The sequence below is a fragment of the Orbicella franksi genome, chromosome 15, assembly GCF_964199315.1.
Source record: "Orbicella franksi chromosome 15, jaOrbFran1.1, whole genome shotgun sequence".
NCBI lineage: Eukaryota > Metazoa > Cnidaria > Anthozoa > Scleractinia > Merulinidae > Orbicella > Orbicella franksi.
In genome coordinates, this window is record NC_138159.1 from 12,667,956 (window position 1) to 12,680,882 (window position 12,927).

At 38.8% G+C, this 12,927-nt stretch overlaps 2 protein-coding genes across 2 annotated transcripts in view; both read right to left on the reverse strand.

Moving 5' to 3' along the window:
- Nucleotides 1–12,927, reverse strand: part of LOC145469233 (uncharacterized) — a 58,936-nt gene that overhangs the window by 26,114 nt on the left and 19,895 nt on the right. The window contains exons 10-18 of the mRNA XM_081452923.1: nucleotides 11,400–11,541; nucleotides 10,038–10,451; nucleotides 9,018–9,119; nucleotides 8,217–8,479; nucleotides 7,855–7,972; nucleotides 7,061–7,409; nucleotides 4,783–4,858; nucleotides 4,596–4,734; nucleotides 978–1,306 (exon numbers count right to left, since the gene is read on the reverse strand). Of these exons, the coding sequence (XP_081309049.1) occupies nucleotides 978–1,306; nucleotides 4,596–4,734; nucleotides 4,783–4,858; nucleotides 7,061–7,409; nucleotides 7,855–7,972; nucleotides 8,217–8,479; nucleotides 9,018–9,119; nucleotides 10,038–10,451; nucleotides 11,400–11,541 (1,932 nt within the window). The remainder of the gene's footprint in view (nucleotides 1–977; nucleotides 1,307–4,595; nucleotides 4,735–4,782; nucleotides 4,859–7,060; nucleotides 7,410–7,854; nucleotides 7,973–8,216; nucleotides 8,480–9,017; nucleotides 9,120–10,037; nucleotides 10,452–11,399; nucleotides 11,542–12,927) is intronic.
- Nucleotides 1,559–3,648, reverse strand: LOC145470044 (retinoschisin-like). Its single transcript, XM_081453872.1, has 2 exons — nucleotides 3,130–3,648; nucleotides 1,559–2,104 (listed from the first exon to the last, which is right to left on the reverse strand). The coding sequence occupies exons 1-2, from the start codon at nucleotides 3,496–3,498 to the stop codon at nucleotides 1,931–1,933; spliced, it is 543 nt and encodes a 180-aa protein (XP_081309998.1). The 5' UTR covers nucleotides 3,499–3,648; the 3' UTR covers nucleotides 1,559–1,930.

Consider the following 12,927-nt stretch of genomic DNA (forward strand, 5'->3'; position numbering starts at 1 on the left):
GCAAGTGTACTGCTTACAACATTTGACGAGTACTTCAACAGTTGGGTAGGACATGAGTATAAACCATGAGACTTGTTATTTGGTATGCGCAAAATTTCCAATTCCACTTCAGTTGGGGTAACTAGATTGAAAGCAAACGACGAATCGGGAGAGTTAGATCTGTTCATAAAATCAAAATAATTACGCTGAACGGTTGGTAACTTATTTGCCAGTTTAGGTCCAACAGAAGCGAAATGGTCATTAAGTACGTTGGCTATTCTATTATGGTCACAGGCAACAGAATCATTATCAGTAGGGACTTTAATAGAAGTAATAGGTTTTGTGTTCTTCAATTTACGAGCAAGTACATTGTTTATTCCCTCCCAAGTTTTTTTCATATTAGTTAGGTTATCATTAAAAAATTTAGAATAGTATTGCTGTTTACTTAAACGCGTTAAGGTACAAATTTTGTTCCTATAAATTTTGTAGTTGGCGGTGTCACCAGACGCATATAACTTATTTTTAACTTTAATGGAGATTCTTATGCCTTTGGTGATCCATGTTTTGGAGAGCTGTTTTGCTTTGCGGTTTGAAATTGTCTTCATAGGTACATGTTTATGTACAAATATTGCATAGCGGCTAGCAATGAGTGTCAAACTTCTCCTCTGTCCTTCTTTTCGTATTTATCCGGTAGAATTTTCATAACAGGGATTAAACTCTCGCCTGTAGGGGTTCTCTTTTTGCAATCTCGGAGACATCTATGATCGTTGTCATAGTAAAAAGACAAAGAAATGGAGGTTTAATTCCCTCAATATTTTGACGAGTGTTTTGTTGAGCTCGCCAAAAGGAAGTAATGATAATATTTCTGTGTGTTTAACTGGAGATCGAGAAGAAATTTCCCCAGTGGATACTTTTCATCGGCTGTCTTAAAACTGATAAAGTTCTCAGAAAAAACAACTTCAAATTGACCATCGTTTTGATGGATTAGGTGCATTTACCTTGTATGTCGTGTGATATTGCTGCTTGTAGTCATTAAAATCCCCTCCACCGTTACTGAACTGTAACATGTATTTGGTCACCCACTGCGCGTGATCACTCCTTCCTTGTGTGGCTACACGTGTCACTTTATTGTACTGACTACCAATGTCGATCTGAAGCCATTGATTCTGATCTAAGTCTCTAGCAGACCAACTGCCTCCTTTACCTGGAGAATGTTCAACGTTCAGTCTACCTCGAATGGCAGCCAGAAAAGCATTGTGTTCTGAAGAGGCGCTAATCTGTCCATCGGCGATTACACCACTTTCCATGCCGAAAGCGTCTTGACATTCTAAAGCTTTTGTGGAATTGATACAAATTCAACATTGATTACATATCACGGTGTCAATTTTCAGGAAACAAGGCTCAGATTATTTAACAAGCATATTTTGATTGAAAGTCACGTCATCGTCTTTTTAAACGTGGGCTAAATTTGAATTTTTCACTCTCATATATTTTACATTCTTAAACCAAGATCTTATCTGAATAGAAGCGTTCTCCTTCGTCGAACGCAATGAGTAATAATGACTACAGTTATGAAAAAAGGACTAGTAACAGAACAAAAAGTCTTTACCCTTTTTGGACGTTGGAACTGACAATAATTAGTGTTCTTCTTCACTCATTAATGCTCTGTCTACAGCGAAAAGACTTTCATTGGTCGGCATCATTTGTCTCAAATTACGAACCTCCTTTCATCACGGCCTTATGGAACTCTGAATTATATTGATTGGTGGCATTTGCATCTGCGCACTTGCTAAATATAGGCTATAAAAAATAGACTACCCAAATTTATATGCTCCGTTGAACTAGAATATGGTATTTTTGTGCAAGTAATAAAAGCAGGATTTCCACAAAATTGGTTTCTTAAGTTTATACTCAAAAATTGGCACCAGCTAGATAGAAATACGATGCAACCTCAACGGTCCCCAAGCAACCGGTATGAGAGATTACCTTGACATCCGTACAGTTCCACCCTCATAGATATGTGTTTATACCAAGCTATCGGTCTGAAACGAATATACCTTGCTGTGATTGGTGGGTTTAGATCGTGATAAACAACGGTGTCTTGGTCTTCGTTTCCAGCAAAGTCCTTAATAAGTAAGATGACAAGTTGTTAGGGATATGACGTTTTTCTTGTAATAAATGTATTTATTTTTTCCTAAGAGGGCACGGTACCGAATCCTGCAATTCAACGGTAACGCTTTCGTAAGTTTTTGCCCTTGAGTTTTTATTATTTGACGGATAGAGGAATAAATAAATATAGATAGATAAATAAATAAATAAATAAATAAATAAGTTATCTACCGGCTGAGAGGCAGTCCGTATAGTGAATAACTGTGACCTCGGACTTGAAAATGCTGTCCTCGGCCTGCGGCTCTGGGAAGCATATTTTGGCCTCGGTCATATAATGGTTCACTATACGGACCTCTCAGTCGGCAAATAACATACAATTAGCTTTCAAAATTTACTTAACATTTTCCACACTAAATTATTAAGAACAGCCAGGAGATTAATTTTACATGAATATTTGACAGCAAAATTTACAAAGAAAAAATGCTTAACAATTTAAAACTTGTGACTTTCCCCAGTTCCACAGCTAATAATTAAAAGCCCCGCAATGAAACTATAAAATTCTTATTCCAAATAAAGTTGCATTTGCTCGGGATTTATCAACTGAATGAAAGGTATCTACACTTTGGAAAAAATGTGAGCAGGTCAGTTTAAACCGCTCAATAATAAAACGGCATGAAATGGTTCGAATGTTAGGTAGCGTTTTGCGAACTCAGCTTAATTTCAGCCCTGTGGGTGTCAAAAGATGAACGTTCGGTGCTGCCGCACAAAAAAATTCTGTAGCTTGACCTTGATGGAATGTTAGTCTATCGACAAGGTAACCCCTGTCCCTTACAAACATTTAGCACTTGACTTGAGAGGCACTGTGAGAACGAAATATCTTGCCGTAGAACACAACAGAAAAACGTCCTTAAGGGCTTGAGCCCAAACCCCTAATACTAAAAGTCCATCGGTCTAACCATCTAGATTACCGCGTCTCCCACAGCGAATTTTTAACTTCAAAACTGATTGTTATCAACCTTACTACGGATTCATTTTTTTCACCTTGTTTACGGTTTGTCCTCGTTCCCTGTAGTACTGGAAATTCACTCCATTGTTGCCATACTGCAGTTTGTACTCAGTCACCCACTGATGATATGAATTCCTTCCTTGCGTTGCTACACGTGATACGCTGGTGTAGTAACTACCAAGATCAACCTGGAGCCATTGTTTAGCATCGACTGTTCGAGATGACCAAGCTCCGCTTTTAATTCCGGTTTTTTTAAAGTTCAGTCTTCCCTGTATGGCGGCATGATGGGCGTCCCATTCTGAAGACGCACTGATTTGCCCGTCTGAGATAACACTGCTCTGCATGCCAAGAGCTTCTTGACATTCTAAACATGGCAGAGAAATAACACAAACATATGACAACATAAAGACATATACCTTCCTAGCAATTCCTTCGAAAAAAAGTTATTATCTTTATTGCAAAGACAAGTTACGGTGCATAATAGATTACAAACAGTGCATTACAGAAAGTGGTTTTATATAAAACATAATTTACCTATACTTGACGGAACTTTGTCACGGATTTTGGCCAAATTTAATTTAGACATATGACTGAATGGCCACCAATTGGAGTGAAATATAAAAATAACCACTCAAAACAGTGAGGGAACATTTCAATAACACAGCAAATACAAAACAAGGTACGAATGGACAAAAATTGAAAAAGATTGAAACGGATTTTGGTACGGGCTTTTGAAAAAACTGTTTAGACTGAACAGTTTTCAACACTTCTAAATTCCAATTCGATCTAGAAACAGTGGACGAAGAGCCACTTCGTGGAAATGCCACTGCAAATTATCATTATCATCATTATCATCATCATCATGTGTATTAATCTTAGTATTGTTATCAAAGTTAAAATCTCGTTTGTTTGCCACCTTTCATTACAATGCCCAAGAGACATACGTGTTTGTAATGAAAGAAGTCATTTCCTCGCTACATTTAATTTCATAGGAAATGTTGCGCAGAACTTAATATAATACAGTCGAACACCTATGAGCGGAATGGGAGGTGGTCGCCTAATAGGGGTTCGTGTATTTTGAATAGTTTTTAGATCGGGTCAATTGCTTAGTGAACATAGAATGGCGTTAAGACAGTCAAAATAAACGTGTGTTTGAATATATGTTTTTAACGGTCTACCAATCCTATTTCTGTCATCGCATTTTCCAAAAGAAAGCCAAACAACGTTTGTTAAATTTTGGGTGGCCGCTTAAAAGGGCTAGGGAAATAGAGAACTTGCGTGGCCACTTAATAGGTGGTCGCTTAAAGGTAGTCTGACTGTATTTTATTTCCTACAGAAACCACGTTCGCAGTTGGTTTTAATTTAAATTTACTACAATTTTCAGTTTTAAAAAAACTTGTTAAAGAAATGTTTGACATTTCATGTGCATATTTTCCCATTCACTGGAAGGTAATTCCACCGCTAAAAGTGAAAATCGTCGAAATGAAACTTCTTGTAGTACCTTGACAGCCATAGAGCTCTACTCTCATTGAAATCCAACCATCCCATGCTACTGGTCGGAAACGGACGTAACGTGTTATGATTGGTGGACTTAGGTCGTGTGACACCACAGTATTCTGGTCTTTGTTTCCAGTAAACTCCTATAAGAGTAAATTGAAATAGTTATTACGAATTCACCACATTTAAACCTCAATAATATCAAAATACTGAATGAGACTGGAGTAAGGTGGGACACGTCTTGTACATAGAATAACTTCACCCAGCCTAAATAGAGAAGGACACTTCTTTTGGGAAGAGAAAAGCTTTTGTTTAAGTCAGCTGAGAGCTGATCTACAATAATTTACAGTATCTTTAGTATTAAGCACCGATTTCAAAACCGGTTTGTATCCTGTAACGGTTGTGGTTGACACTCTCAATTAAACTTAAGGTGATTCCCTAGTAAAAGAGTCCACCATAGATTTCCGATGAAACTTGGTATGCTGTTGTTGCAGGACAAGGAGATATTAAAAACGTAGTAAAAAGGGGGGGGTCACCGTACTTGTTTTCAAGCTACAATGCTGACAAATACGGTTATTTAGGCGACTTTTGGTAATTTCCGTGCGCAGCAAATAAGCTCGATTATTTTTCAACGTAGCGTGTTATATCACAAAGTGTTTGACTTTCTTTGATGATTTATTCACGTTATTCATCTACGTCCCAGAAAAATTGTCTTCAAATGCCCTGCATTTTTTTATCCTATAAAGGAAACATAATTTGGACATGCGCTGTTGGGCCCATTATGTCTCCCTCCGGTAGCGTTTATTTCATTTGCCAAAAAAGTAGCCATAGATTTCTGCTATTTTTTTTCTCAGTTATTGAGGATATTGTTTTTATTGAAATTATGAAATAAAAAGTGGGGGTCACCGTGCTCGTTTAAGAGAAAAGGAGCATTTATTTCGCTATCGAGCTTAGTTTGAGGGAAATCTCTTACGTTTTGTACACGCACGCGCTCATGTGCGCGCGCTAATGACACGAAAATCGTGCGCAGTAGAGATGCGCAATGCGATACTAAGGAATCACCTTAAAGAATGATTGTTTCTTACGGCCTGTCTCTTGATGTTGAAGTGACTATGAAGTTAACTCATAATGTTGGCGATGCGGGCTTGGCTTGATGCATGATTTAAATGAGGTTATTTTCACAAAGGGAAAAAAACTAAACTTTAAACACTACTATATGCGCACAAAACCAAGTGTGTGATCAAAGGTTGTTGTCACAAACCAATTAAAATCTACATCATTTTACAAACTAAACTTAAGCTATCCTGTCAACTCCTTACACCACCGCCGATCGTGTAGTCACCATCTTGGACACATTTGTAACACACATGACCTTAACTTTTATTAATTGTATCCTAAAGATAGCCGCCTAATTTTTTTTTAAAAGAAACCGATCGCGCAGGTTTCCCGTAGCTGAACATTTCAACTCCACCCCCCACTCTCTGGATGACATCATGGTCTGTGGCTTGAAACAGTGCTCTGGCAGTAAAATCATCCGCAAGCAGCATGAAATGAAATTAATCTTCAAGCTGGGCACGCTTCGACCGAACGGACTCAACATTAACTTCTTGTGGCTGTGGCTCTAGCACGTATTACACACACGCGCGCTAAAACAATGGTTTGCCTATTTGTTTACTTTGTACTTCATACGCGCGCTTTCCGTGCGTGCGTACGCGTACAGTTTTTTGTATGGCGTGGCTCAATCATTCCACCTACAGAAGAAGGACTAAGCGCGAAATGTTTAGACTACCAGAGAATATTTGACACTTTTAAGAGCCTTTCTAGCCTTATATCTAATTTTTCTCAGCCTTATAGTTGCTATAGACAGCTAAAAGATTACCATCTTATAAGCTTCAAATTATTGTATTCTTCTTTCCTTTTTTGGTGTAAATAAATGTTGTTGTTGTTGTTGTTGGACTATTTGACGACAGAAATCTGGTGAGAGGAGAGATAGCTATGGGCAGTACACAAAATAATCGAAAATGGCGACTACATACACGATCAAACGTGACAGCCCAACGATTTCAACATGAGGCTTACAATTTAATTTTTATCATCGAATTGTGATACAAGTATGTTAAAATTCAGCGGGTTCGGAGCCATCTCAATTTTTTTTACGAAAATTTAATGTAACAGATCAGACCGTCATTTGTTAGAGTGGTGGTATTAACAGCAACAACTAGCTTTATTTGCATGACCATAAATACATACAGCGTTGCAAAAGCAATCAAATTACATTGGTTTGATTTGAAAGTAGAACAAAGCAAGATATAATAAATTTTGGTAATTGAATATTAACATAATGATTTGAAGAAGTCACAAGCTCGCCGATGGCTTGTAATGGCTTGTATTGATCCGTTAAAGTACACAACACTGTTGATATCGGGCGGGCGGTTAATTGCCGGTAACTGTTGCTAGTCAGCTTAAAACCATTCTACCTTATCTCTATGTTGTCCTCTCTGCCTGTAGTATTGAAAGCTTGTTCCATCATTACCATACTGCAGCTTGTATCTAGTTACACTCTGTGGGTAATCATTCCTGCCTTGTGTGGCTACGCCCGTTACTCTGGTGTATATACTGCCTAAATCAACTTGCAGCCATTGATTGGCATCGTTTGTCCCAGCTGCCCAACTTCCTCTCTTGCTTCCACTTGGTACAAGGTGTAGTCTGCCCAGACTGGCCGCGTGTTGGTTATTCGGAGACGCTTGCGAAGAGGCACTAATTCGTTCGTCTGGTATTGCACCGCTGGCCATTCCGAGAGAATCTCGACATCCGGAAGCTTGAATTGAATACAAACACAAATATAAACATTGCTTTAAACAATGACATCTGTTCTATATGTTTCAATTACAAAACTGGAAATCTTTTGAAACGCCGCGAGCTAGCTGCGTTGCAATTAGCTGTGTGTCCGTTGCAGTCTAACAGTAAATGGAAAATTGGTTTTAAACGGTGAATCATTCTCTCACGCCATGAATCAGTTCAGTAACAACGAAATGTTTTATTTGCATGGCCATATAAATACTAGCACTATCGCGATTATGCACTTTTTAAACACAAAATGTCTTCCAATAATTACAACCTCCCTCCCGAGCCATTAAGCCCACCGAAACAGCCTTTTTTCTGGAATCCTATGGCATGCAGGTACTCTACTGAGTAATCCCAGTTCAAATAAGTCAAAATTCATTTTCGACGAGCCGAAACAAATCAAAAGTACAAACACGTACCAGCTGGAAGAACTAGAGCCTTCTTTGGCGTAAAGGAGCAACTATCATTCACGTCTAGAACAACATCCCTGATTGCAATGTCTCCATGGTAACCACCAACCACTCCTTCAATTATAACCTAAATATCAAAAATATAACGGATAATGTAAAATGAACCTCGTTTTAACTTGGGCAGAACCCAGTACAATCCGTCATTTTGTACGAGATTCTGAACTTTATCGACAGAGTAGCCATGTTTGGCACTGCCCTGAGGTTTGCTTGGACGAAACGAAGACGTACCATATATCAAACCACCTAAGATATTAAAAAACGCCGAACTAATATATTGAAACCTTAAACACGCAACATACTATATATTTTACCTGATACGCATATATTTCCCTTATAGGTATCTCTCCTTTCTTCCAGACGTTGCCATGGGAACCAGCGAGTCTCCAGATGAGTGTTTCTGCGTCGTTGCTATGACTACGTAAATACACATTAAGCCTTCCTGTAGTTTCTCCATGCATGTGGTACCAGAATGTGAGGCAGTTTCTAGTGGTAACTGTTAGACGACTTTCGAGACGAGCCTTATCGCCTTTTACGCGTGGGAATGAGGATTCGATGTACATAAATCTCTCCGTCTCTGAAAATTATTTCAGAAAGAGTAGTGTTTATAGTATCACGATTCGAACCCATTACTACGGAGAGCCACGGAGAGCTACTGAGAGACTACACATTTTGTTAAACTTTAGTCACAACTGTGCTATGTTTTGTACCGAGATAGCTTTACTTTAGTAGGTACTCGTTTACGTATCCGGTGGATTATGTTATTATAAGTATTTCAAGGAATTTCTACTTAGCTACCGTCTCAATGCATTTATCACAACACCTATACCAAACACACTAAAATACCCACGTGCCCTGTAACTCCACTAATTTGCCCTAGACAGGCCGAACGTTCGATCGAAACGTCGGCTAAAGTGATATTCACTGACCTTTAACTTTTCTTATAATTTCCTGTTAAGTGGATGTTAAAATAGCAAACCCAAAATAAATTTCAGTATCATCCCGGCATCGAAAAAAATAAATGGTCTAACACCAGAAACTCAAAACCATCAGTAAAAGAAATATATGGCAGAGCGTAATGAGAATCGACATTCTAATCATTTCATTTGAGTTACCTCCAGAACAAGGTCCTGTGTCATTAGTATTAGCGCAGTGTGTCTTTGACTGCCAAGCAAAATCCATCATCGACTGGTCATATGACCAGATTCTGTTTGCGTCTACAATGGGAAAAATACGCATAACCTGAAATTTGAATGGTCATCATGGATACTGATATGAAACTAAGAAAATCAGAACGAAACTCATATTTTTGATCTTTTTGTAACCAAATTGTTTGAAAACAGTGTTCGAAACAAAAATGTCCGCAACATATAGACGGGATACAAGTTTTGCTTTGACTCTGTTTTGCTCAGTCACCAGGCAAATAAATGAAGCTACAAATAAAAGCGGATGTTTAATAGTAAAGTGGTTATTGCTGAGGAAATATTTGACAACTGAAAGCAAAACAAAAGAAGTCAGATTCCAAAATAAAACTTGTATCCATTTTTACTCATTCTGTATTTTGTGGTGTGGTATTGGACGTATTATTAGCGGGTCTCGATTCATTTTGTTTGTTTTTGTTTTTGTTTGTTCATTGAATGCTGTCGAGACGCCAACGAAAACGCAGTCGTTAGTTAGGTTTTGAACTTCAGAATTCGCGTGTTACTGAAAAGCGCTGTAATATAAATTATATTAACAAAAATTTGTTGTATATAGATCGAGATGATACCAGCAGAAATAAAATCATTTAAATTTCTCAGCAGAATTAAAAACTCGTTGTTATACCTCCCGACTCAAATACGTTTTCCGATTGGAGGAGAACGTGTCACATGTCATGGGTTAAAACTCACACAACCCCTAGGGAATCAACAACTTGAACTTTCGACTCATACCTGATCAGGTCGTGCATCTTGAAACCGCGGCAAATTTGTTGTGCCAGCCGACGTCAAGGACAAAAGTTTTTCGTAGTTTGTTCTAGTTTTGAGTTGGAAGTATAGCAACAAAATAAATGACTGGTCCCACGGGAAACAGCGAGTTTTGTTTGGGGATCATTGGGAAATAAAACTCACTGTTTATTGTAAGCTATATTTCAGTACCTGATAGGCTGAACCCTTCCATCACATCTGCTTCTGACAAAAAAGCATACCAAAACACGAGGTCGGACATTTGAAAAGTGGACGGAGCGTAATCTACGGAATCGATAGAAGGAGATCTGCCAATCGTTATTTTATCAAACGTATGACTACTTCCGGTCAGCTTAAAGTTCACTTCCTCTTTGACGAGTCTCCCATCCTCGTAATACTTTAGTCCCCAGATCGCGCTCCACGTGATGGTCACGTGCAACCAACGAAGAGGAACAGCAGGAAGTAGCATAGACCAACGCCTTGATTCTGTTGCAAACGTTAGGTGATATGAAGATGTGTTCTGTGGGATGTTATACGTGTGATACATGGCAAAGCCCTCACTGTTTGATTGCTCACCGCCTGATGCTATTATGTAGTCGGTTTGCCCTCAAAAAAAAGAAGGTTTTATGAAAACTTTGGAGTGTAAGTTCATGTCGGAGGAAGGGTTGGGACAAGGTATAAACGCATTTCACATTTTTAAATCAATTCTGAGGGCTTTCTTCTTTCTTACTAATATTGCAAGCTTTAAAAATGAAAAAGAAAATGATTATTAACCAAATAGGTTTTGTAGAGTATTTGAGAAAAAATGACCTTAAAAGTATTTTTTCATAGAAGCCTTTAATTGCCAGGGCAACAAGAAAGGTCAAAAAGCTGTCCTAAACAACCTTGAAACTAGCCTGCGAACGCAGACGTATTTCCGGCTGTCACTTGGTTCCGCCGAAAAATAACGTCTGCGAACGCGAGCCAGGAAACGATTTCTGCGACGTAATGACTTTTGTTCCTCCTTGGCCAATCAGATTCCATGATAGAATGAAACTCGAGTGCTCCTCACAGCGAACACCTCGCGCGGTAGTTCTGGGGTTATTTGAGCTAAACTGTGATTGGCTTAGAATTCCTACGTCACAGAAATCGTTTTCTGGCTCGGGTTCGCAGACGTTATTTTTCGGCGGAACCAAGTGACAGCCGGAAATACGTCTGCGTTCGCAGGCTACCTTGAAACAAAAAGCCTAACAAAAACACCTTCCATAAAAGTTGACAGAAATATCAATAACTTGCACACAAATTTAATTATTTCACAGGTAATGTGAACCGTAGGAAATCGTTTCGAACCTGCTTGATCATTTATGGTGTGACGCATTAGTGCGAAATTTTAGAAGCTGGTTTTCTTGTTAGTTTTTTCACTAGTTCCCTAGAAGCTTATCGAAAATGTAACAACTAAGGAATGTATTTTTGCAATTTAAAACCGGTCAAAAGGATATGAAAAAGTTGTCATAAATTCATCAAACACTTTGTCAACTTGAAACAGCGCAGCAATGTAATAACTTTCTGACCTACCTCCTCTAAGATTGTACAGTCTTACGTTCATACAACAAGGGGAGATACAATCATGTGGTAAAATTCGAAGAAACCGAGTTTCCAGAGGTGGGAGGAAGGCATGTTTTGTCCATTGTTGATTGGTCCAGTCTCCGTACAGTTTCTGCAATGAATGAAATAGGAAACACTCAATATGTTCGCTTTCCATTCAACCAAAAATTCCGGGACTTTCGAAAGAGTGGCAAATGGCTTGTTTAGAAAGCTCCCTGGCAATTCCAAACAATCTGAAATTGTCAAAATTTCCGAAATGAGAACCATTCAACCGAAAATTTGGACTTTCCGGTATGAAAATCAAATGGAAAGTTAATTCCCGCGCTGTAATAAATTTTCGGAAATTTCGGTATAGCTCGCGAAGTTGTCGTAAGTGCTGTTTCATTCGCCCGTGACATTTTCCGGAAATGCAAACCTGCAGAATTGTTGGTCGAATGGGAAGTGCCCATACTATTACTGAATTTTTTTGCACATGATAAAATTACATGTTGCGGACATAAAATTTTCCCACCGATATGGCAGCCACATCTTTATCATCTATCAAACAATTTTGTGGTTCCTACAAAACTTTTGCAAAATTTAAGGCGTATGAGTACATGTAGTACAAGGGGATGGTTGCTGACTGATAAAGCGGCTTCTTCTGAGAGTTTTCTCCCCTCATGAGTCTCATTGTTTCATCTGGACAGAAGCCATAATCGGGGACGGAGACCGTAAGCGCGCGCCATTTCTAGTATTGGGGTTGTCCCCATGATATGGGACAATAATTCTATTTTTAGAACAAATTGCGCCATCGCCTGCGGCACACGCGCGTACATGCTGCGAGGATTTTTGCGGATGTCGCGCGTGGGGAAATGGCGTCCGAAATTCCCGAAATTTTTTATGTTTTTGGCCCACAACTCAACGCGTTTACGTCTGTTGGAATTTTGCTTAAGTATTTTCGTCGTAAGCTGCTCCAGTTTGAGTGAAGTAAGACAGTGTCGAATTTGGGTATGTTCCGCTTTAAGCTTAGATATATATCGCTGACCAAGTTGTGTTCTGACGGATGCTTCTTTTACATGAGCTGTACATTACTCCACTTTAAATTTCACATATGTTAAAGATTAACAGCTTTTCCATTACACAATAAAAAACTAGCTCGATATATTTAGATATAGCAGAGCTTCAGGACCTCATAGTTTCCTAGCTCCTCTTGCCACACGCTTCCGAGGAATTTGCCAGTCTATCGCGACCGAAAAGTTAAACAAAATAATTGCTAGTTTGAGTTTCGCCTGAATTGTAAGCAACGCTTGATGTTTCATTAAGGCCCAATAACTTTACGTCAGTAGATACTGCTCAGTTTTATTCGTGTAAAAATCCAGTAAATGCTCTGTTGTCGATGAATGAGAGCGCCCGCCGATGCGTGTTTTGTACAGTCAGTAAACATGACAAATTGTACTTCCGCCGCACTTTCGTGTGAAAGCGTACATCGAACTCAAACAATAACTCTATAGTTTTCAAA